At 37.2% G+C, this 23,813-nt stretch overlaps 1 protein-coding gene across 1 annotated transcript; it reads left to right on the top strand.

Moving 5' to 3' along the window:
• Window positions 1–1,213: 1,213 nt before the first annotated feature.
• Window positions 1,214–19,177, top strand: LOC129881169 (uncharacterized). Its single transcript, XM_055955550.1, has 12 exons — window positions 1,214–1,334; window positions 2,448–3,826; window positions 5,407–5,414; window positions 8,415–8,590; window positions 10,463–10,523; window positions 13,105–13,203; window positions 14,946–15,040; window positions 15,778–15,891; window positions 16,946–17,013; window positions 17,999–18,109; window positions 18,337–18,571; window positions 18,905–19,177. The coding sequence occupies exons 2-12, from the start codon at window positions 2,496–2,498 to the stop codon at window positions 19,013–19,015; spliced, it is 2,409 nt and encodes an 802-aa protein (XP_055811525.1). The 5' UTR covers window positions 1,214–1,334; window positions 2,448–2,495; the 3' UTR covers window positions 19,016–19,177.
• The last annotated feature ends 4,636 nt before the right edge of the window (window positions 19,178–23,813 follow it).

Here is a 23,813-nt window from a genome sequence, read left to right as displayed (position 1 = left end):
TGGTATTTGATTATTCACATAGCATGATATATTTTTTAGTTGAGTTCTTTTCTAATACAAGTTCATGATAATTTCAAAGAGGTTCTTTTGAATATTCAATAATTTAAATATCAAATCCATAAATGACAATAATTTTAAAGTTTTAAAACTTATTCCCTCTTATTAAAATTAAAATAGTCTAGCTAACACTTGGCAATGAAATGAAAAAAATAAAGTGAGACTATTAAAGATCATCAAAATTACATGGGAGGCAGGGAGTATAAAATATAGTGTTAATATTCCTAAAAGCGAGATGTTATTGATATTTTCAATGTATTTGGTTTAAATAATATTGCGCTTACTATTTGTAATATGTCCATGGATATATTAAAGTAGAAGAGACAAATAAGCAAATATACGTGCGATGTATAACATGATTTACATATATTATTTTTGAATAAGATCGTCTTTCAAATCGTAATGAACATATTCGAACTGTTAATTACCTATACTTACTGATCTTCCTAAAATAAAGCTTTCAACTTTCATTAATTTAAATTTGTGTATCTCGATGTAATTTCTAACATTCACTATCAATGTACTTATATATTTTAATTAGAAAAAGTAATTGATTAATATATTTTAATAAAAACATATAAAGTAGTGTTTTTTTTAGAGTATTTTATTTCTCAACTAAATATTCTTTAATCATATCATACATTCTTAAAATATCAATTACACGTCATACATATCATTGATATATTTCAAATAATATGTTAATTTTGTTAGTCACATTTTAAAATAAACGGAATAAACTAATTCTTGTTAGTTTTGTAAGTTGAGTAACAAAAGGACGAAACTTGTTAATTTTGAGAATTAATAAGAATGCAAATCCAATAATTGAGTTTTGATCCATTAATTAACCTATTTAGCTCAAACAAATCATATATTTATTAACTTAACCCATTTTGATTCGTTTAATTCAATCTAACTTGTCCATTTACCGACCTCTAAACTACGAATTACTTTATTCCTTTAGAATTGTGAGTTTAGGTAACGGAAGTATGAAACTTGCTAACTCTGAATACTAATAAGGATGTTAATTTGTATATAGTGATTCTTGAAGGATTAATCTGACTAATTGGTACAAATTAGGGGATGTTTTAGGTTAAAATTGAACAAAATAAAAAACACAAGTAGACGTTTTTGCTTACAAATTTTCTATTCCATTTATACCCTCGTTAACTTTGTGCTCTAAATCAAGCAAAGTTCGCTTCTTATAGAAAAAAATTTCAGAGAGAAAAGATTGATTTTTTTAAAGCTCCTTCGTTTGTTGTGTCTTCGCCGGTGATAAGGTGACCGGAGAGTTCACAACTTTTTAATTATTTTTTGGGGATTTTCTTGATTTTTACTGCTTTGTGTGTATGTAATTAGATTCAAAGATTTAGTTTTTTTTTTTCCTTATCTGGGTTTTTTCTGTTTGCAAATCTTATGGTTATGAAATAGAATTGGCAATTGCTGAAGAATTTGTAGTGGGTGATAAGCTTTTAAATGTTAATTCTTTTTGAGATATAGAGAACCTTGAATTTACTTGAAATGACAAATTATTTTAGTGTTAGAATGAAATTGGAAAACCTAATTGATTTTGGAGTCTGCTCTAGTTGATTGATTAATTGATCACTGTGGTTTTTGCTGTTATGGGTGTATGCAATTAGATTCAAAGATTTAGTTTCTTTTGGGTTTATCTGTGTTCTTTCTGATTGCAAATGTTGTTGTTATGAAATGGGATTGACAACTGCTGAAAGATTGTAAATGTTAATTCTTTTGAGATATCGAGAATCTTGAATTTGCTTGAAATGACAAGTATGCTAGTGTTAGAATGAAATTGGAAAACCTAACTAATTTTGGAGCGAGGCATAGTTGATTGATTGATTATTCACTGTTTTTTTTTTTTTTTTTTTTTTTTTTTTGCTTTTTTGCCTCCCCCCCCCCTTCTCCTTAGTTGATGGTGTGTTGGTTGAACTAAAAATTGATTTGTGATGGGTATATCTGTATAGGGAAGATAGGTATGATGCTTTCTCAAATCGAAATGGAAATGCTGGTCCACCAATTATTTTTGCTAATTATTATATCAAATTTTGAAGTTTGTAAGCTCGCTAGTTGCTACTAACTAACTTGCTAGTTGCTACTAACTAAGGATAGAAAAGATGATATCTTGCATGTAATTGAATTCACAAAATAGAAACAAGATCTATGGTTGTAGAATTTTAATAAGGCATGAAGCTAGCTTTCAAGATCGTCACCTAGCATGTGAATGTTACTTATAAATGGCTTTGCATTTGTTAAGCTGTTTATGAATTTGGTGAAAAGTTTATTACTTTGTTGCCTATAGGTGGTTTTCGTTGTTATTTTCTCAGCACAATATCAATTTAGGTGGATGATGTTCATAGGGTTTTATTGTTTTGCAGGTTGTGGTTCTTGAGGTTCCTTAACTTATATGCTGAAAAAGCCAGAATATGAGTGGTACTCCGAATAAAAGACCTCATGAGGATGGTGGAAATGGCGGGGTCAGTAACCATAGTTACTCTTCTGCTCCAAAATACTCACATGATGACTCTGGTGCATTTCCCAAGGTGATGAGCTCGGGAACGCCTGAATATCATGCCTCCTTTGACGTGGGCCATAATGCTCGGATGCCGAAGATTCAACGGACTGAATCATCACGAGATGCAGATAGAAGATCTCCTGTGCTACCAATGTACCGTGTATCATCATGTCCAGTTGTTTCACATCCTGATCATTCTGTTGCTTCAGAAAATAGGTTGGAGCCCAAGGAAATTAACAAGGAGGTCAAGGTTGAGAATCGTGATGCGAAAAGTGAATTAAGAGAGTTGTACCAAGGGGCTAAAGCTGACAAGGATGATAGATTTGAGAACAGAGCTGATGATGGTAAGGACATTAAACATAATAGGGATACTTACCCTGAATACAAGGGAGATGTGAAGGCAGATAAGGACAGGTTTAGCGGAGTGAGTTGGAAAGATTCGAAAGAACAGAATAGGGGAAAAAGATATCCCGATCTCCCTGTCGGGAACATGGATCCATGGCATGCGTCAAGAACCCATAGTGCTGCTGAGATAGGAAAAGAAGTCTCAAATTCTGAGAACAGGGATTTTGCTAAAGTGCGTGAAGCCATTGCTGAAAATAAGATGGATTTGAAAGGTGACGATAAATACAAAGATAAAGATAGAAAAAGGAAAGAAGGGAAGCACCGGGAATGGGGAGAAAGGGATAAAGAAAGAAATGATTGTCGGAACAATTTACAACTAGGGAGTAGTACTTCTGATAACAAGGAGTTGCTTAAAGAGGAAAGGGAATCTGAGCGGTGGGAGAAGGAAAGAAATGATCTTTCGAAGGATAAGGACAGACCAAAGGACTGGGAAAAGGACCATGTTAAGAGGGAAGTGTGGAATGGAGTGGAGAGGGAGGTCTTGCAGAGCGAGAAAGAAGTGATTGATGTTCCTGGAAAAACAAATGAGCCAGAAAACTCAGCAGTGGAGCAGAAGAAACAGAAAGATCATGATAGCTGGAAAAATACTGACAGAGATGGAAGTGAGAGAAGAAAGGAAAGAGATACTGATTTGGAAGGAGAGAGGCCTGAGAAACGCGTCAGGTGTCACGATAAAGAACCAGAGGAGGGAGACCTGGATACTGAAGGAGGTGGGGAAAGGGAAAGAGAAGCTTTTAATTATGGAGTTCAGCAGCGCAAGAGAATGTCGCGGCCAAGAGGGAGTCCCATGGCCAACCGTGATCCTCGTTTTAGGTCACACACTCATGAAAATGAAGGGTATGCCTTTTCCTTTGATGATTGGCTTGACACTATCTGATGCTTTGCCCATAAATCATGAGCCATAGACAATCCATAGCCAACATCCAGCAGACATAATGGTCCATTGCAACTCTAGAAAAACATCATAGACTCTGTCTGCTACAATCCTAGAGTTTGATGCTGTTAGAACTGTTGTATGTTAGAGAATACATGTCTAGATTCATACACGTTTTAATTCAAAGAAATTGTATAAGGAAAATATTATAGAACTTATAAAAAAAGAATAAGTAAAATAATAGAACTTTCCATAGGATACCTTATGATATTCTGTATTCAATTATAGAATATTTTCTTAACTTATAAGCAAAGAGAATGCTTACCTGTCGTATTGTGCATAGACTCTTATATATGAGTTCCTCTTGTACATTGTTAATCAACTAAATCAATAAAATGTTAATTAATTTTCACAAGGTAGTTGAGCCTTTTCGATCTTGGTAGACATTCATACAGCTTCCACCTATAAGAGACGACCTTATGCCGCCTGCAGGTCATTGTTTTTCTTCCTTCCTTTTTGTTTTCTAGCGATCAACACTCTCATCCACGAGTGGCATTGACTACTCTGACCTCTTTTTCCGGCTATTGGCGCTGCTCCTCTCTTATTCTAGCACGCCGGTCCTCTTTTTCCTTTGACCACTGTCACTCCTATCTTCCTGAGGCCTGCCACTACTCATTTCTCTGGTGGTTATTCTGGATGCTCCTCTCTTCAACTACCAATACCACCGATGTTGCTCTTCTCTACAGCGGATGACCTCCTCCTCTTGACCTTGAATTTTGGTCATTCTTTTGGCAATTCAGGTTGCCGATGATGTCTTGGAGATTTGCAACATCATACCTCTATTCAATTAAAAAAAGGGCAGCCCGGTGCACTAAAGCTCCCGCTATGCGTGGGGTCCGGGAAAGGGCCTGACCACAAAGGTCTATTGTACGCAGCCTTATCTTTCATTTCTGTCAGAGGCATCATACCTCTATTCAATTATTGAGAATATATTATTTTCTGGTCTCAGGTCTTTGGTTCAACGGCAAAGGTACTACAACATGGGGTGTGTGGTAGGTGCACGCCATGACTTCAAATCCTATTGGGGAACTAGGTGTGGTGTTTAAATGGAGAAGGATAGGGGGTGACCTATTATCCGCCGACTTTCGAAGCCTAATCAATAGATTAATCATTTATCAAGAAAAAAGAAAAAAGAATAATGGATTATGTTTTCTTTGTTTGTGAAGAAATTCAATTATATTTTGGAATTCTTCCATTTCCCTGTCTTGAAAATTCCTCCTGTCAAGCAATTCAACTAGGTTATCATAGGCTTATTTGTTAAAGAGTAATATATGGAATGATGTCAGTTCATTTTCTATTCTAGCAACTGCAAATTACTCATTTTCTTGTCTAGCAACTACAATTTATTAATGTGTGTTGAAAAACTTCCTGTAAATTATTTAGCCTTGAAATTTGATGTATTTCTTCCACTTGGATGATATCTGGACATAGATCTTTCTTTTATTGTTGTGTAGTATAACTCTTCTTCTGTCTTTCTATGCAGATCTCAAGGTAAGCTGTTAAAGTAATCTTGGAGTTGTCTCAAATTGGTATCATCCAGGAGGGAGTTGTCCTTGCTATTCGTGTTTGCAGATTTGTTTGATTCTGAAAAAATTGCTAATTTAACTAATAAGACTACATTGATCCCATCTTTTATTGGTTGGGATAGTTTCCATGTTAGGAATTGATGCTCATTTGGCCAGCATTCTTCAAAATTTGCCAGCTGTTTCTTCCTTAGGTTGTCAGATATGCCTATATGCAAAATCATAGGCTCACATGTTCCTGCTTTTTGTTCCACTTTTCATCATGACTGCTTTCCTTTTCAGTCTATAGTTACATGATACTCCTATAGAAGTGTTATACTTGAACTGTTTTGAATGACTTGTTGGTCATTACTTTTCCAGCATGCCGAGAAAGGAACTCTGTAGATGTCCTGATTCTTTCTTTTCTTTCTGCATCTCTTGTGGGCATGTAGTTTTCTTCCTTCTGGATTTACTCCATTGATTGCTGGAACTTGTCTGCATGGTATTTCCAGATACTCTATATAGTCTTTACTATCCTAAATTTTGTATTACTTTGGACTGTGAACTGCAAACTTCGTGCGATATGTTTGAATTTGTATAACCATTGTAACTGCCTCCACAGCTATAAAGTTTTGTTGTGCATTAAGATAGTGATGCAATGACCAATTTTTATGTTTCCAAAACAATCAGTGGTTTGTGACCAAATTAGCATGATGCATAGTTGAAAACCTGTTCCCGCCAGAATTAGAAGACTGTCTTGCTTGAAATGCTTCAAGTCATATAAGATGACAATACATGCATCTTTTTGCATTGGAGTCTTCTTGTACAAACACTTTCTGGCTACATGTTACATATTAAGTTCACTTTTTGCAACCATCTCAAAGGTCTTTTGACTCGTGTGCTCTGAATCAAGGGACCGCCTGCTGGATTGTATAAAGCCAATCAACATCATCAAGCTTATGCTCTTTCTTTCTTTAGATAACCACCCTTTTTTAAAAAAAAACATCTGGTTTATCCCTTTCTTTGTTCATCAGATTGAGCACTAAATTAGAGATGAAATAGAATTACTTTGACTAAAATATCTTTGGTTCTTATGTACTTCGTAACATATTAAGCTTTTTGAAAACTCTATACTTGCATTCTATGATTAAGTTAAAAAAAAAGGGCAGCCCGGTGCACTTAAGCTCCCGCTATGCGCAGGGTTCGGGGAAGGGCCGGACCACAAAGGTCTATTGTACGCAGCCTTACCTTGCGTTTCATCATACCCGAAAATTAACCAGAAAAAAAGTACACCAAAACGATGAGTAGGCTCATCTAAGTCATGGTATGATTATCTGTTTCTTTGAGAATATGACTTATCCTTGTATTTTTGCCTTTTTAATAAAACTGTGAGTTGCATTGATTTCCTTTCTAGTCTGCCACCATTACAGAGTCCTTCCTCTGTTTTTTAATCTGATGCATTAATATTTCATTACAAATTTACAAATTCACAAATTCACAAATTCTTCCCTATCCTGTGTTGAATCTAATCTAAATTGAGGAATGAACAATTGACATTGGCCAAAGTCCAAAAATATACCAAAAAGGTCCACAAAAATTAATAAATTGAAAAGGTTAAGTCAGTCATTATCAAGAGACAAAATGCTATTGTATCCTGTTTAGCAAGAATTAGGGGAAGTGACTCCTAATTCTTCAGTGTCTGTTTAGGAAAAAATTGTAATTGAAAATATTAGCTTAAACAAAGTAAAAAGAGGTCAGATTCAGAATAGTTACTTAAGCTCAATCCGTAATCTACGTCTGTATAATTTTCTTATAATGTCGCACATTGGTTGAGGGAATGAACTGTTGTGTGCTTACATGTCCTTAGACCACCTCATGAGCTAGCCTTTGCGATTGAGTTAGGCTCAAGGTTCATTTTATTTGCATGGTAGCATAGCCAGAGCCATCCCTGTTGTTCCACACTCCAAGTGTTCCATGCGAGGCGGGGGTTAAGTGTCAGAATGTCTCACAGTGGCTGAGAGATTGTTGTCTCCGCATATGGTTTTGAACAATCCTAATATCATGAGCTAACTTTTGAGGTTAAGTTAGACCAAGGTCCATTTTAAAAAAAGATGTCTGATTTTTTTAAACATGAAAGCTTTCTATTTTGAATTAGAAAAGTGACAGCCACGCATTACTGAGGATTTATTTTGTAGTTTTCAGGATAATTTTCTTTTACGTTGTCAAAAAAAATAGTGGTAATTATTACATTTCACATCAACTAAATCAAAGATTCAGATAATCAGTCACAACCCAACTTATAGCATACAGCTGTAATCTGACATTTGTGGAGCTTGTAACGCATATTGTATTGGCTGTCAGATAATATCTCAGATTCACATGTAATCTGTTATTTGTGGACAATTGCTACGTGTAAATTCTATTGATGTACTGTTGCTTGTTATGACCCGTAACGGTACATCGTATGCTTGAAGTTGCGGATTTGGTGCTTATAACATATTTAAATGATTCCGATCCATTAAATTCAGTCTGGCATATCTACAGATCATATTGTTTATTTAGTGGAAGAGATTTATAAAATTTCTCTTTTGAATAGTCGAATCAAAAAAGCGAGTGGATTGAACTGTTTCCTGCCTCTCCTTTGCTGCAGAGTCGATGTATCTGATGAGTTCTGTGATGATAAGTTCTGTAATTTCTTTTTTCTTTATGAAGTAGCTTGTAATAATAACTTTGATGTCAGACTTTTTTTAGGAAATATTTATTGCTTCACCTGCCATTGAAATATTAGTCATCATTAGGTTAGGAAGTTTTCCTAACTGTTTTATCCCAGTATGCTTGCTGCTACTTTTGTATGGAAACCGACCAATTCTGGTACAACTACAGAACAGAGGCTGTTCATAGATTAGCTGACTAAGATGGGATGCAAAAATTGTTGTTGACTTAGTACTCATGCACCATATATGAACAAATGTTTCCTTTTTCTTTGCAGTTAAGCATGATGTATCTGCTGTCAATTATAAAGTTGGTGAGTGCATGCCAGAACTGATTAAATTATGGAAGGAATATGAATCATCGAAAGCAGACGGAGCATCTGATAGCTCTCCAAGTGATCCTACTCTAGAAATTAGGATTCCAGCTGAACACGTATCAGCTACAAATCGGCAGGTAAGATTGGAGTGGTAGCTGAGGATTCATATACACCTTTTAAATTTTATTCATTTTCTTCTATTTGTGTTCTTCCAAGATAATGATCTTATTGATTTTAAGTAATAGGTATTGATTTTAAATAATAGATCTTTTGATACTCCACTTGGGGTTTTTCCTTTCCTATCATTGAACAAGAAAAAGAGGTTGCACCGGACCCAAGGGTCCTTCGGAAACAACCTCTCTACCTTTGCGAGCTAGGGGCATACACTTTACCCTCCTCGGACCTTACTCGTGGGATTTCATTGGGTATTATGTTGTTGTTGAACAAGAAAGGGGTTGGATGATAGGTGTCTCTAAATACTTGTGGTTCTATATTAGTTTAAATAGGTTTACGGTTAAGATGTGAACACATACTGTTGTACAAGGTTTGATTACTTAATTGCAGGTTAGTCTTAATAGTTAGATTTCAGAGGATATCCTTTTACTGATTGAATCAAATCTGTCGCTCAGATTTGTGGCTTTGCATTAGGGAAGTAATTGTTCCCCTATGGAGCTTGTTGGTTGAGGTTTCTATCCATTCAGTGACTAAGTTTCTTCTTCTCTTAGCAATTGTAGTTTTTTGTGTCATTCTATGTTTAACTACACAATTCTACTTCCCATGCTTCCTCTTGTTGCATAAGAAATCTCTATTCATGCAATTCTTCATGTATATGTTTGGCACTCCTTTGTTTTGGATAATGGTATAAAGTGTTCCATTAATAAATAACACCAAGATGGTCTAGAGCCTCTTGACAATCAGAGCCTCTACCATCTTGGTGCAGTCTCGGTCTCTCGGACACCACAGTTATTCCAAAAAAAAAAGAAGGGGCTCTTTACATAGGAGTCTAGCCTAATAAGGTAAGTAATTAGCCTATAATTGAATATAGATATCCTAAGGTATCCTATTATAGTATTCTATAATAATACTCTTAATTACTTCAATAAATCTAGGCATGTGTGAATGTAGGCACATATAATATTATTTAGAGCCCGTTTGGAGTAAGCCGACTAACAATAGTTGATAAGCATCAATGCTGAAAAGCACTTTTTAAGTGTTGGAACTGATTTTACTTATCAACAGTTACATATCTGGACATATGTGCTGAAGTTAATTACAAGCAATTGGTATGTTTGGTAAAAAACTCCTTATTTCTGTTTAAAATGACCGAAATGCCCTTAAAACTATTTACAAAAATTATAAATTTACAAGTGCACATGGAAAATGACTTATAGCGGAAATAGAATGAGGAGTTAGGGATTTAGTTTTAGGAATGGTACATCAATGATTACAATCTTTTCTGAGGATCAAATAGTAAAAGTCTAATCAAAGCAAAAGTGCTTATAAGCTGAAAAGTCAAAAGTGACCAACTTATAGCTTTTGCCTGATTTTGACTTACAAGCACTTGGCTTATAAGCTATTTCGGTGTTTGTCGAACACGTAGATAAGCCCAAAAGTTCTTATAAGTTGGTTTGACCTGTTATAAGCTTACTGAACCCACACTCTTAATCTCTTAACAATCAAAAAAAATCTGTGTGCAACATTATACTGGTCAATTGATGGACCAAATTTAACTCGAGATGCAATGCAAGAGAGCTTCTGAATTCTAATATAAGTGTACCAAGCGTCATCTCTCTCTCCCCCTCATTATGCTGGGTGCATAAAACTTGTTCAGCAAGCAATTTTATCTTTTGTATGCATATTCCTGCCACTAATTCTGATACACATCTCATATCCCCATGCCTACAGTTCTGGCTAATGTTACATCTTTCTCCCAGTCTTATCTCTTGCAGTTGTAGTTTTGATTTGTTAATCATGTTATCATTGTCATTTGAGTACTACGTCATTTGCAGGTGAGAGGTGGCCAACTATGGGGAACAGATATATATACCAATGACTCAGATCTTGTCGCAGGTTTGTTACTTGTGTTCAATAACATTAAGGCTCCGTTGTGCACTCATGTATGTGTGCAGTATGTATGTATGTATATTTGTAGTTTGTGCACTTAGTGAAAGTAAATGGTAAATTAAGAAAAGCAACTTAGCTTAGCTCACTGCAGTTTCCAATTACAACTTTCTTGTTTCTCCTTGTCTATTGTGGGAGCGGCTTGTTATTCTTCCAAAAGGAAAATAATTTTTGTTGTTTAATTTTTGAGGGATGTTTTGGAACAAGCTAGAGAATCTATGGAAATCAGATGTAAGGAAATGCATATGCCTCTAGACATGCTTTCCACATTTACATTAAATTCGTGAAAATCAGGAGCCTTAAGTTAGAAAGTTAGGTTCAAACCTCAGTTCAGAGCTCAAACATGGTGCCACCCTAAATATTTCAGTATCTTCATGAATCAATACTCTGCAAGCAAGATTGAATGGCATGCTGTAGAACATTGTCTTTTGTGTGGTATTTGCAGGCTATGAGATCTTAGTTGAGGTATTATGGATTTATAGTGGGATTGTTAGATGTGCAATTTTAGAGAAAAACACATTGGATGAGGTGGTTGCTTAGTACTTTAATGCAGGTGTTAGCAGCATTAACTGATGACCGTAGAATTTAGATGACAGATGACTCTGGATGTTGAGTTTGTGGGTACTTGTGGTTAAGTTGGGTTAAGAGGAATCACTCTGTTGTTGGTAATGTGACCCATTTCACTTGTCTATATATTGATTTGGCAAGCTATTCTAGAACGCTGCCCCTTGGTCTCAGGCCTTTAAGAAACTGTCGGGTTTAACTTACTTCAAAAACAAAATGAACTGTCTCGGTCGAACGGAATTGAATCTCTTGATCCATAGATTTATTCACTCCCAAAGTACACATGCAGAGACGTGGAGCTCTGGTCGGGGTTCCATAGGTGTTATTTCTTGGGAGGTGTTCACTTTTAATATTCATTCAATTTTATGCTAGCCGTATAGGAATGTAGCTAATTTAGGAGTTCAGGATTTTGTCAAAGATGTCTAAACTTGTGTGCACTGCACTACCTGCGTACCTATTTGTTTTCCCAGTTCTCTAAGCAGAGGTAGGAGGTGGAGTAAGAGAAAGAAGATAGCTTTGAGAAGGTTTAAACCAGAAGCTACGTCATTCTGGTTAGTATTACTAAAAACCATGCTTAAAAGCGATGGGGTTTTGCTTCATGTGTGAAACCATGCTCTTCAAAAAATGAGGTGGAAAATTGATCTCAGTGAGAAACAGTCAGCTCTTTGAATCCCTGCTTTGAGAAGTTTGTTTTGTGGATGTTGATTTGGTAGGCTATTCAAGAACTATGCCCCTTACTCCCAGGCCTTTAAGGACCTGTCTGGTTGAACTTATTCTGAAAAAAATAAAAATGAATTGTCTGGGGTGAACGGAATTGAATCTCTTTATCCATATATCTATTTACTCCCAAAGGATGCATGTAGAGCCGCGGAGCTTCAAAATAGATGGTATTTTGTTTAGAGTTGGAAGGTGTACAATTTTTATTTTCATTCAATTTTTAGTTTAAGGAAATGTAGTGGATTTAGGAGTTGTGAATTTTCTCAAAGAGTTCTAAACTTATGTTACAATGCCTGCATGCTTATTTGTTTTCCCGGTTCTCTAAGCAGAGGTAGCAGGTGAAGGCAGAGAAAGAAGACAGCTTAGCTTTGAGAAGGTTAGAACCGCAAGCTGCTCATTCTGGATTTACAGTAGTGCTGGTTTATTCAGGGTTGATTGTGAAAGAAATGGGTAGTTTGGACTGTGAATAATCAATCAGTGGCTGTCCAAGTGTACAATCATAGAATTTTTTAGTAGTGATAATGGTCAGGTCCGTAGGTGTTTTCTGACAGTGGTGGCAGCTGCAATGTGGTTTAAGACTTAACCTGGAAGGCTGGAACTGATCATAAAGTTAAAACTTTCTTGATGTGGGTGCATGACAGAGAGAATTAGAGATGAATATGTGAAAAGAGACAAGCACACAGGTCAATGGATGAGGAGGTGTTTCTTTGGATGGAAGAGAAGAGTATGTAGGAAGTGGAGTAGATTGGAAGGTGATAAGTTCATCTTGACTTCACTCACCAAATAATTTGCACTAGAAAACAAATTTAGTGTACGAGTTTTATGCATTTTGCCACAAACTTCTGCAAGCCAACAGTGTTTTAGGGTTTCCGTCTCGAAGGATACCTTCATGCGGTGGATTCTTTCACTGGTCAAGCTTCCATTGTTCCTCAAATTTTTCAGAACTATGATCTATTCAATCAAACTTGTACATAATTATTCTAAAGGGACAATGTGATTGTCCTGAACTTTCCTTCTTGTTGATTGTGCTACTGGTTTCTGTTTGTCTCCTGTCAAAGAGGCACAGATATATGCTCATATCATATCAATTATCATCAACTTATCTGCTTGTCCATTCAGGCAAACTTGGGAAAACTGTTTAGCGTTATGCCTCAGAGTTGCTCGAGAACTTCCCCATGTACTTTTCCTTGTGATCAGGGACAATATAGATTATGATATCTATTAACTACTGTTTGTCTTGTTTCTCCAGTTCTTATGCACACAGGTTACTGTCGTACGACTGCTTCTCCTCTTTTGCCAACCATTACGGAGTTACATGCTACTATCAGGGTGTTACCTCCACAAAATTGTAAGTCTCCTGCACAAAATCTTGCTTCAATAATGCATAATAGTTAGGAAACAAAACCTGTTCTACAAATGGTATAATGTTCTAAAATTTTCTCTTGGTAAGTTGTTTTGAGCTGCACCCTAGGGTGTAGCCTAGTGGTCAATGAAGTGGGTTGAGAACCATGAGGTCTTAGGTTCACATCTCACCTTGAGACAAAAGACATTAGGTAATTTCTTTCCATCTGCCTTAGCCTTAGCGGACATAGTTGCCTGGTACCTATTATTGATGGGAGGTTGCCCGGGCACCAGTTATAAAAAAAGTTGTTTTGAGCTTCTTTGTAGCCCTAAATTTAAGAAGAGCCTTGGAGCAACTGTAAAGTGTCTATGTGACCTACAAGTCATGTGTTCGGGCCATGGAATCAGCCATTGATGCTTGCATCAGGGTAAGCTAACCTAATCACACCCTCCTGGGATGTGGTCCGTCCCCAGACTCTGCGTGACTGCGGGATGATTCTTGCACTTGTAGCCCTAAATTTTACAATCACCTCTTTATAGTCAGGAGTTTCGATTAGGCTCTCTCTACTACTGTTTGTTAATACTCTTGGTGTGTATTTTGGCACCGGGAAGATCAAACAGGGGCTACGACACTTTTTGGGTAGCTGAAGTGATGAGGTTTTCTTTATTCATATTGATGTCTGGGGTTCCAATTAAAGAATTTGGTTACTCAAGGTCAAGATAATATTTATTAAAAGCTTGTGACTTGGTTAAGTACCTTGCTTCCCCCTCAGCCGAGTCAAAGAATTTTAGAAAGGGAAGTGTACTTCGTATAAATCCTATGCCAAGTGACATATTTTTGGAAAATCAATGCATGATCTGATGAGAAATGACTGTTTGAACTACTTTAGTTATTGAATAGCTGTAAGGTGCACGTATCCAGTAATATGTAAGAACAATAATGAAGCGGAAATCTCTTAAGTACGTGTTGCACTTGCAGAGTATCTTTTAGAATTTCTGACACTTCTACATATTCCATGAATCATCTAGGAAGACTTTTTTGATGAAGATGAATCATCAAAAAACAAAGAATCAGTTAGGATAGCCCCTTGTAGTTTTTCTCCTCCCCTCCCTTCCCTCTGTCTCTGCCTTTCGTTTTTGGTACTGACCTTAATAGTTGATTGTGAAGAATCTCTCTGAAGATTTATATGTGGTGAACTACCTGGATGCATGCATAACTCTTTCCACAATGTTAACTAGTTTGTTCCTTATGGAGACCCCCCCCCCCCCCCCCCAGTGTTTTATACAATATTGGCCCTAAACTTCCATTTTTAATTTTCCTGGCCCCTATTTTGATAAGTTAAACTGATATAAAATCCAAGCTTCTGCAAGTTAAGTTGCTGATCCCTCGAAATGTGCATCTTATATCAACTGTACTAATTGATTATGGTAAAAATGGAGAAACTATGGAGGTGAAAGTAGACAAATTGCTTATCCCCTTGAAATATGCATATTGTTCAACAATATCAATTGATCCCTTGTGTCTTTGTTTGTTTGTTCTTCTTTTGTGGACGTCTTGGCCTTCAAATCTCCTTATGACATTTTTATACTAATGGGGAAAAGATACTTACTGACTTACTGTTCAGAACCTTAGAATCTATAACATGATTTCTGTGAGTAAAATCATAAATCTGTTCAAATTAGCTGTTGCATCTAGATTCATTGCATTTCTGATGTCAGACTCTGAATTTGTTGTTGAATTTATTGAAGGCTACATATCAACTCTGAGGAACAATGTGCGGTCACGTGCCTGGGGAGCTGCAGTTGGCTGCAGCTATCGCATTGAGCGGTGCTCTGTTGTTAAGGTGTGGATTACCATTCTTCATTCCTTCCCTTCTGTTCTTTCTGGTTTATGAGCAAAAAAAGTTCATTTTTGTATAAGGTAAATAATTTTATCAATAATCGGAAGAGCTCTTCTTTCGGAAATAACCTCTCTACCTGACAAGGTAGGGTAAGGTCTGCGTAAACTCTATCCTCCTATACCCCACTTGTGGGACTATATTGGGTGTGTTGTTTTCATTGTAATGGGGAGATCTCGCGTTTACAAGCAATATGCCAAAAAGTAGAGAATCTTAATCAAAATATGATTCTGACGAGTAGTTCCTAATTTTCTATACAAATTGTAACCTCATGGGCTCACCAAAAAGAAACTACGAATGAGAGGCTATTCCTCAAATGTAGATAAGCTCTTCTATTTCTTTCTTTCCACTGGACCCACATGAGTTCTAGTGGGGCAACATCCAGCCTCTTCTTCGAATTCTCTTTCTAAATTTCTAGCTGGACAGAGTCTTTTTCACTGTACCTACTTTGTTTACACACACTGCTTTGTTTTGCTAAAGTTTTAGTTTTCATTAGATGATTGTATATTCTTTCTGGATGGACTTGCATTTCTACCAGCTATTCTTGCCTAGATACAAATTTATGTTTTGATTTATATATGCGAGTAAATTCTCTGTGTAACTATTGAATGTGCAGTTATTTCTATGTGTAACTTTGTACCGCCTCCTATATAACCTTTCTGATCATTTGTCTTGTCCTTCAGAAAGCTGGTGGAACCATCGATCTTGAACCTTGTCTAACACATTCCTCAACCTTGGAGCCTACTCTTGCGCCGGTGGCAGTAGAGCGCACTATGACCACTCGAGCTGCAGCTTCGGTATTGTTTCACTTAAGTTGAAGTTCATTCTGCTTTCCACATTTGTTAATGTTATAAGACAATCTTTTGCTTATTTTCCTTCTCTAGTAGCCTAAAATTGTTTATCATGCTGCTGTTCTTTTCTCTATAAATAGCATAATCAGCTGAAAACCATGTAGGAGAGACTATTGCTGGCTGCTTCTCTCTCCCATTTCTGTAGGCTATTGCTAAACCCTTTTTTACACTATAGCTGTCAAAATAACACCTAAGGGATGCGATCCTATCCATTTAAACAGTTCGATAGAGAAGGATAAACAAAGATAAAGAGGATTTTGGTTTATTCGTGGGAACATGATTTTGCCTCGACTTTATTGTCAAAAAAAATGGTTTTTCCTCAACTAATGAGGCAACTTTATCTTTAAATTTTAAAATAACATAAATTTAAATTCTGAAACTTGAAACTTCCAACATCTATACCTTTTTGGAGTGATCCAATTCCTTCTATGATTAATCATTCCTTCTATGACTCATCATATAAACAGCCCAAGTACATCACAGTTGAATTCGAGAAGATACTCAATCTTTATACATCATGTTATCATCTTATCTACATTTGCTATGAGATGTGTTATGCTGCAATTATTTAGGAATAAGGGAATGAGCTCGTCCAGTTCTGCGTGTCGAAGATTTGTCTTCTCACTAGCCTGCATGGGGCAAGGGACTCATTATGGAAAACTCTATATGACACAATTATTTAGTAATTGTGTGCTTCCTATGCAAGAATGATTTTAAAATGTGAAGAGTTACTTCCTCTGGATTTTGAGCTTTCCGTTTGACCCAATGGTAATGAAGAACTGCAAATATAACTCAAAAGTAGATCTAATACTCTATTTTAGGTTAATCAATGCGATCTGATGATCCTCTTTTTGGTATGCATCTTTGCTTAAGGGGTACTGAAAGGAGAAGGAGATTTAACAGTGTGCCTTCTCTTTTAATTTTTGTTTCAGTGTATTGTCATATGCTATTTTCCCTTTAACTCAGTCCTCAACTTTTCTATTGGTTACTCTCTTTGTAGAATGCACTACGACAACAGAGATTTGTACGTGAAGTGACAATTCAGTTCAACTTATGCAATGAGCCTTGGTATGTGCTGATTTTCTGGATCAGCTTGCTCTTCAGATAGATATTTTTTTTCCCTTTCCTTAGATACAAAATTTTTCAGTTATGCATAGACTTGATGTTTTGTTGTTGTTGTTTGCATAGACCCTTGATGTGGTATAATTTCTGGATCAGCTTGCTGTTCAAACGTTTTTTCTTCTCATTATGATTTTTCTGCTGGGTTTTGTTCATAACAAAAGGAGTAGTTATAATACTTTCGGTAAATAATTTACGGGGAGCAACCATTTTTGTTTTCGCACTTTCTAGTGGTTTATCTGAAGATATTTTTCAAACTTATTTGAAAGGAGACCAGGTAAATTTTTCTGTCAAATCATCTTTTCTCTTAAAAATTGTATGATACTCAATAGGTAAAAATTGTTGTTATCCCTATGCAAGGGTTGGGGGCAGATGTTAGTGTCTATAAAGATAAATCTCTAATAAATCCTTCTCTAGACTTCCCTTCAATTTGCTCCAATGACGTTTCAATGGATCCATGAAGGCTTCTCTGCACTAGTTATCCTTTTGTCCTAATTTCTATACTTGTTAAAGATATTGAGCATATGACTAGAAGTATAACTCCGAAGCAGTAAGATTGATTCTTGGAGGACACTTTAGTTTTCTTAATCTTGACCGTAGAGTGCTTGGGACTTAAGGACATTTCCCTGGTGCATATGGTCTTTGTAATCTTGCATTAAGCTTTTCTCCATATGTTAATAAGCGCTTGAAGTATGAGTTGTAATATCAAGGATGAGCAATGATATGTTTTACTTGTCATGTTCTATCCTCGGACTTGTGGTTTTGAGTCAGTAACAAAGACGGTGGCTTGATTGATATCCTTGAAAACAAAGTCCACTTTACAGGCTCATTTACCTTGAAAGGTTCTTTTTGATATTTTCCTGGTGAGCTGTTGTCTATGGTTTCATCCAGGCTTCTATTTACTTACTGTTGCTCGTTTCGTTTCTTTGCCCAGGCTCAAATACAGTATTAGTGTTGTTGCTGACAAGGGTCTAAAAAGGGCCCTTTTTACATCATCACGCCTGAAAAAGGGAGAAGTTCTTTACTTGGAAACTCATTCTAAGAGGTAACCACTGGCTTCACTCTTGTTACCACCCTTCCATGGGTAAAATGTAACCGCCATACAACTTTCTTAGTCTCGTATATTCCTTGCATGTTTCCTCTGATAAGAGCGAACAGAAAAATCATTGAGAAAGTGATTGATATGTGATCTTTGATAATTTGTGTTTAAGTTGTACCTTCTACTGTGATCTTCATTTTCTTTCACTCCCTGACTAGTTAATTAATCTGAAGGTATGAGCTCTGTTTTAGTGGTGAAAAGATGGTAAAGGCTACAACTTCTCAGATGCATGAAATGGATGTTGACAAGCCTCAAACTTACAATTTACACATGGCAAACGGAGAAAAAAATGGAGTGAATGGTGATAATACGATGGTAGATATGTTCCGATTTTCCCGTTGTAAGAAGCCCCTGCCTCAGAAACTAATGCAGTCAGTTGGAATTCCTTTGCCTCTTGAACATGTTGAGGTATTCATCCTTGTTTCTGCCCCATTATATGTTAGCAATACGAACCTATGTTGCTCGGACTCTTCAAAAATGCCGATGGATGCATTTCAGATCCTCTAAAAATAGGAAGTGCATTTTTGGAAGATTCGACATGGATGTGACAACATTTTTGGAGAGTCCGAGCAACATTTGTATAATAACAACACTGTGTGATAATGGTTCACTTCGAAGCATGAAGAAAAGGTAGCATGTGCTGTGAACCAAGGGTACCCCCATTCATTAAGAAAATTGCTTCTTTTTTCTCAGGGTCTACCTTTACCTTGATTGTCTAACAATGTTATTAACTTTTGGAAGGTTTTGGAGGAGAATCTGGAGTGGGAAAACATTCAATGGTCACAAACTGGTGTTTGGATTGCTGGAAAAGAATATCCTCTTACTAGAGCACATTTTCTTTCCCCAAATTAGGCAATGTTTTGTAAGGAGAACTATAGGTTTTAGATACAGTTTATTTAAGACAAAGATGTACTGGGATTGATACTTATTAAGAATGCTAAATAGTGGAAGTCATGATCAATGTTATGTGAACATTGTGCATATGGTGAATTCTTCTTCCAGTTTCTCTGTTAATTTTTTCCCTTTCCTTATTGATGATTTTCAAGTTTTACTTTCTGTTAGCTGCTTAGGTGTCACAAAATAGAAATTTAAGATTTTAAGCGTTTCCCATATGTGTTAGTTCATTAATGTTTTTGAAAACTAGTCAACCGACGACATCTCTTTTTGTAGCATTTTGGTGTCATAAAATAGACATTCAAGATTTTAAACATTTTATGTGTGTTAGTTCACTAATATTTCAGAAGTCAGTTGACAGATACCTTGGCATCCAAACTTGATTAGGCTGGTACTCACAGGCCTGTTGACTAGTATTTGTTTCATTTTTTATTAATGACGTCTCTTTTTTTCTAACATTATAATGTTGCGAAATAGGAATTTAAGATTGAAGCGCTTTTGTATTTGTTCATACATCGATTTTGTGGAAATGAGTGAACCTATTCTGATGGTATCCTAACTTGGTCAAGTCGGACCTCACAAGCCTGGTGATCAATAATTATTGTATTTTTATTAATGAACTTATTTTTTAAAGATTTCGGTGTCATGAAATATGAATTCAAGATTTGTAAGGGTTTTTCATTTGTGTTAGTTCACTCATTTATCATAAATTAGTTGACAAATTAGTTGACCGACTCTGTTGGCTCTCAAATTTGGGCATGTCGGGCCCTAAAGTTCTAGTGACGACCTATTAAATGATACTCATTCTTTTTAGAAAGACGAACATCGTTTATTTTTGGAGTTTGTGTCAGAAAATGGGAATTCAGGATTATCTCATTTTTTCATGTGTGGTCCACGAATTTTTTGGAATGTGTGTGATAGTCTTTGTTTGAGCTCAAATTTTGTGGGTCCATTATTGATGACCTATTAAATGATACTTATTATTTTTGGAAGGCGAATATCACTTTTTTTAAAGTTTTTGTGTTACAAAACAAGATTTCATGAAAATTTGATCATCCGCAACTACCTGGGGAACGACTTCAGTAGCCTTGGTGCGGCTTTTACGGACTTTAAGAGCATTTTAGAGGCGACGCAATAAAAATTAGTCGATTTGGTCAATTTTTCGTGTGTATTAGCCCACGAATTTTTTAGGTTCCGGGGGTCCGGTTCGAATTTACTTGAATTTTTCTTTAGTAGCGTCCGTAAAGATCAGGAAAATGACTCCAGTAGCCCCAGTAGGGCTTCTACGGTGTTTAAGAATATTTTAGGGCTGATGCAACAAGAATTTGGTGATTTGGTCAATTTTTCGTGTGTGTTAGCCCACAGATTTCTTAGGGGCCGGGGGTCCGAGTCAAATTTTCTTGGATTCTTCTTTAGTAGCGTCCATAACGACCTGGGAATGAATCTAGTAGCCTTGGTGCGGATTCTACGGCGTTAAGGAGCATTTTAGGGGCGACGCAATAAAAGTTAGCTAACGGTTTTTCTAGATGTCGGGGGTTCGGATCGAATTTTTATTGGATTATTCTTTAGTAGCGTCCGTAACAACTAGGAAAACGACTCCATTAGCCTCAGAGCGGTTTCTACGGCGTTAGGGACCATTTTAAGGGTGACGTAACAGAAATTAGGCAGTTCTATCAGTTTATTTTGTGTTAACCCACAAATTTTAGGTGACGAGAGTCTGGATTGATTTTTCTTGGATTTTTCTTTAGTTGTGTCCATGACGACATGGGGAACGACTCTAGTATCTCCTATGTGTCTTCTACAACTTTATCAGCATTTTAGGGGCGACACAACAAAAATTAGTTGTTTTGGTATGTTTTTCGTGTGTGTTAGCTCACGAATTTTTTAGGTGTCGGGGTTTTGGCTCGAATTTTCTTGGAATCTTCTTTAGTAGTGTCTGCAACGACCTGGGGAACGACTCCAGTAGCCCCGCTGCGGTTTCTATGGCATTTAGGAGCATTTAAGAGGCGACGCAACATAAATAAGACGATTTGATCAGTTTTTCGTGTGTGTTAGACTATAATTTTTAGGTGTACTGGAGTCGTTCCCTAGGTCGTTACGGATGCTACTATGGAAGAATCAAAGAAAATTCGACCCAAACCCTTGGCACCTAAAAATCTGTGGGCTAATACACACGAAAAACCGGAAAAATTGCCTAACTCCTATTGTGTCGCCAATAAAATGCTCCTAAACCCCTCCAAAGCGCCACCGGGGCTACTAGAGTCGTTCCCCAGGTTGTTACGGATGCTACTATGGAAGAATCAAAGAAAATTTGACCTGGACACCCGGCACCTAAAAAATCTGTGGGCTTACACAAACAAAAAACGTGCAAAATTGCCTAATTTCTATTGCGTCGCCAATAAAATGCTCCTAAACCCCTCTAATGCACCTCCGGGGCTACTGGAGACTAAGTCGTTACGGACGCTACTATGGAAGAATCAAAGAAAATTCGACATGGACCCCCGACATCTAAAAAATCTGTGGGCTAACACACACGAAAAACGTGCAAAATTGCCTAATTCCTATTGCGTCACCAATAAAATGCTCCTAAATCCCTCTAATGCACCTCCGGGCTACTGGAGTCATTCCCTAAGTCGTTACGGATGCTACTATGGAAGAATCCAAGAAAATTAAACTTGGAACACCGGCACCTAAAAAATCTGTGGGCTAACACACACGAAAAACTGGCAAAATCGCCTAATACCTGTAACGTCGCCAATAAAATGCTCTTGAACCCCTCTAAAGCGCCGCAGGGGATATTGAAGTTGTTCCCCAGGTCGTTACAGACTCTACTATGGAAGAATCCAAGAAAATTAAACTTGGAACACCGGCACCTAAAAAATCTGTGGGCTAACATACATGAAAAACTGGCAAAATCGCCTAATACCTGTAACGTCGCCAATAAAATGCTCTTGAATCCCTCTAAAGCGCCGCAGGGGATATTGAAGTCGTTCCCCAGGTCGTTATAGACTATACTATGGAAGAATCCAAGAAAATTCGATCCGGACTCCCGACACCTAAAAAATCCGTGGGCTAACACTCATGAAAAATTGGCAAAATTGCCTAATTACGGTTGCGTCACCAATAAAATGCTCCTAAACCCCTCTCATACGCCTCCAGGGCTAGTGGAGTTGTTCCCTAGGTCGTTACGGACGCTTCTATAGAAGAAACTAAGAAAATTCAACCTGGACCCCATGCACCAAAAAAATCTGTGGGCTAACACACACGAAAAAGTCGCAAAATCGCCTAATTCCTATTTCGTCACAAATAAAATATTCCTAAACCCCTCTAAAGCACCGCCGTGGCAACTGGAGTCGTTCCCTAGGTCATTACGGACGCAACTATAGAAGAATATAAGAAAAGTTGCCCCCGAACCTCCGACACCTAAGAAATCTGTGGGCTAACAAACACGAAAAATTGACAAAATTACCTAATTCCTATTGCGTCGCCAATAAAATACTCCTAAACCTCTCTAAAGTGCCACCGGGGCTAATGGAGTTGTTCCCTAGGTCATTGCGGACGCTACAATAGAATAATCCAAGGAAATTAGACCTGGACCCCCAGCACCTAAAAATATTGTGGGCTAACACACGAAAAACTGGAAAAATTGCCTAATTCCTATTGTGTCGCCAATAAAATGCTCGTAAACCCCTCTAATGCACCTCCGGGGCTACTAGAGTCGTTCCCTAGGTCGTTACGGATGGTACAATGGAAGAATCAAAGAAAATTCAATCCGGACCCGCGACACTTAAAAAATCCCTGGGCTAATACACACGAAAAAGTAGCCCAATCGCCTAATTCCTATTGCGTCGCCAATAAAATGCTCCTAAACCCCTCTAAAACGCCACATGGGCTACTGGAGTCGTTCCCTAGGTCGTTACGGATGATACAATGGAAGAATCCAAGAAAATACAACCCAAACCCCCGACACCTAAAAAATCCGTGGGCTAACACACATGAAAAACTGGCAAAATTGCCTAATTCCTATTGTGTCGCCAATAAAATGCTCCTTAACCCCTCTAAAGCACCGCCGAGTCTACTAGAGTCGATCCCAAGATCGTTACAGATGCTACTATGAAAGAATCCAAGAAAATTTGCATCGAAGTCCCGACACCTAAAATTTTTGTGGGCTAACACACACAAAAAACTGGCAAAATTGCCTAATTCCTATTGTGTAGCCAATAAAATGCTCATAAACCCCTCTAAAGCACCGCCGGGGCTACTAGAGCCGTTTCCTAAGTCGTAACGGATGCTACTATGGAAGAATCCAAGAAAATTCAATCCAAACCCTCGGCACCTAAAAGATCCATGAGCTAACACACACGAAAAACTAGCAAAATCGCCTAATTCCTATTGAGTCGCCAATAAAATATCTCCTAAACCCCTCTAAAGCACCGCCGGGGCTACTGGAGTCGTTCCCTAGGTCATTACGGACGTTACTATGGAAGAATCAAAGAAAATTCGACCTGAACCTCCGGCACTTAAAAATTTCATGGGCTAACACACACGAAAATATGGCAAAATTGCCTAATTTCTATTGCATCATCAATAAAATACTCCTAAACCCCTCTAAAGCACCGTCGGGGATACTGGAGTCATTCCCCAGGTCGTGACGAACGCTTCTATAGAATAATTCAAGAAAATTTGACCTAGAACCCCGATGCCTAAAAAATACATGGGCTAACACACCCGAAAAACTGGCAAAATCAACCAATTT

This window comes from Solanum dulcamara, chromosome 2, assembly GCF_947179165.1.
Source record: "Solanum dulcamara chromosome 2, daSolDulc1.2, whole genome shotgun sequence".
Classification (NCBI taxonomy): Eukaryota; Viridiplantae; Streptophyta; class Magnoliopsida; order Solanales; family Solanaceae; genus Solanum; species Solanum dulcamara.
This window is presented reverse-complemented; position numbering and strand designations above follow the sequence as displayed.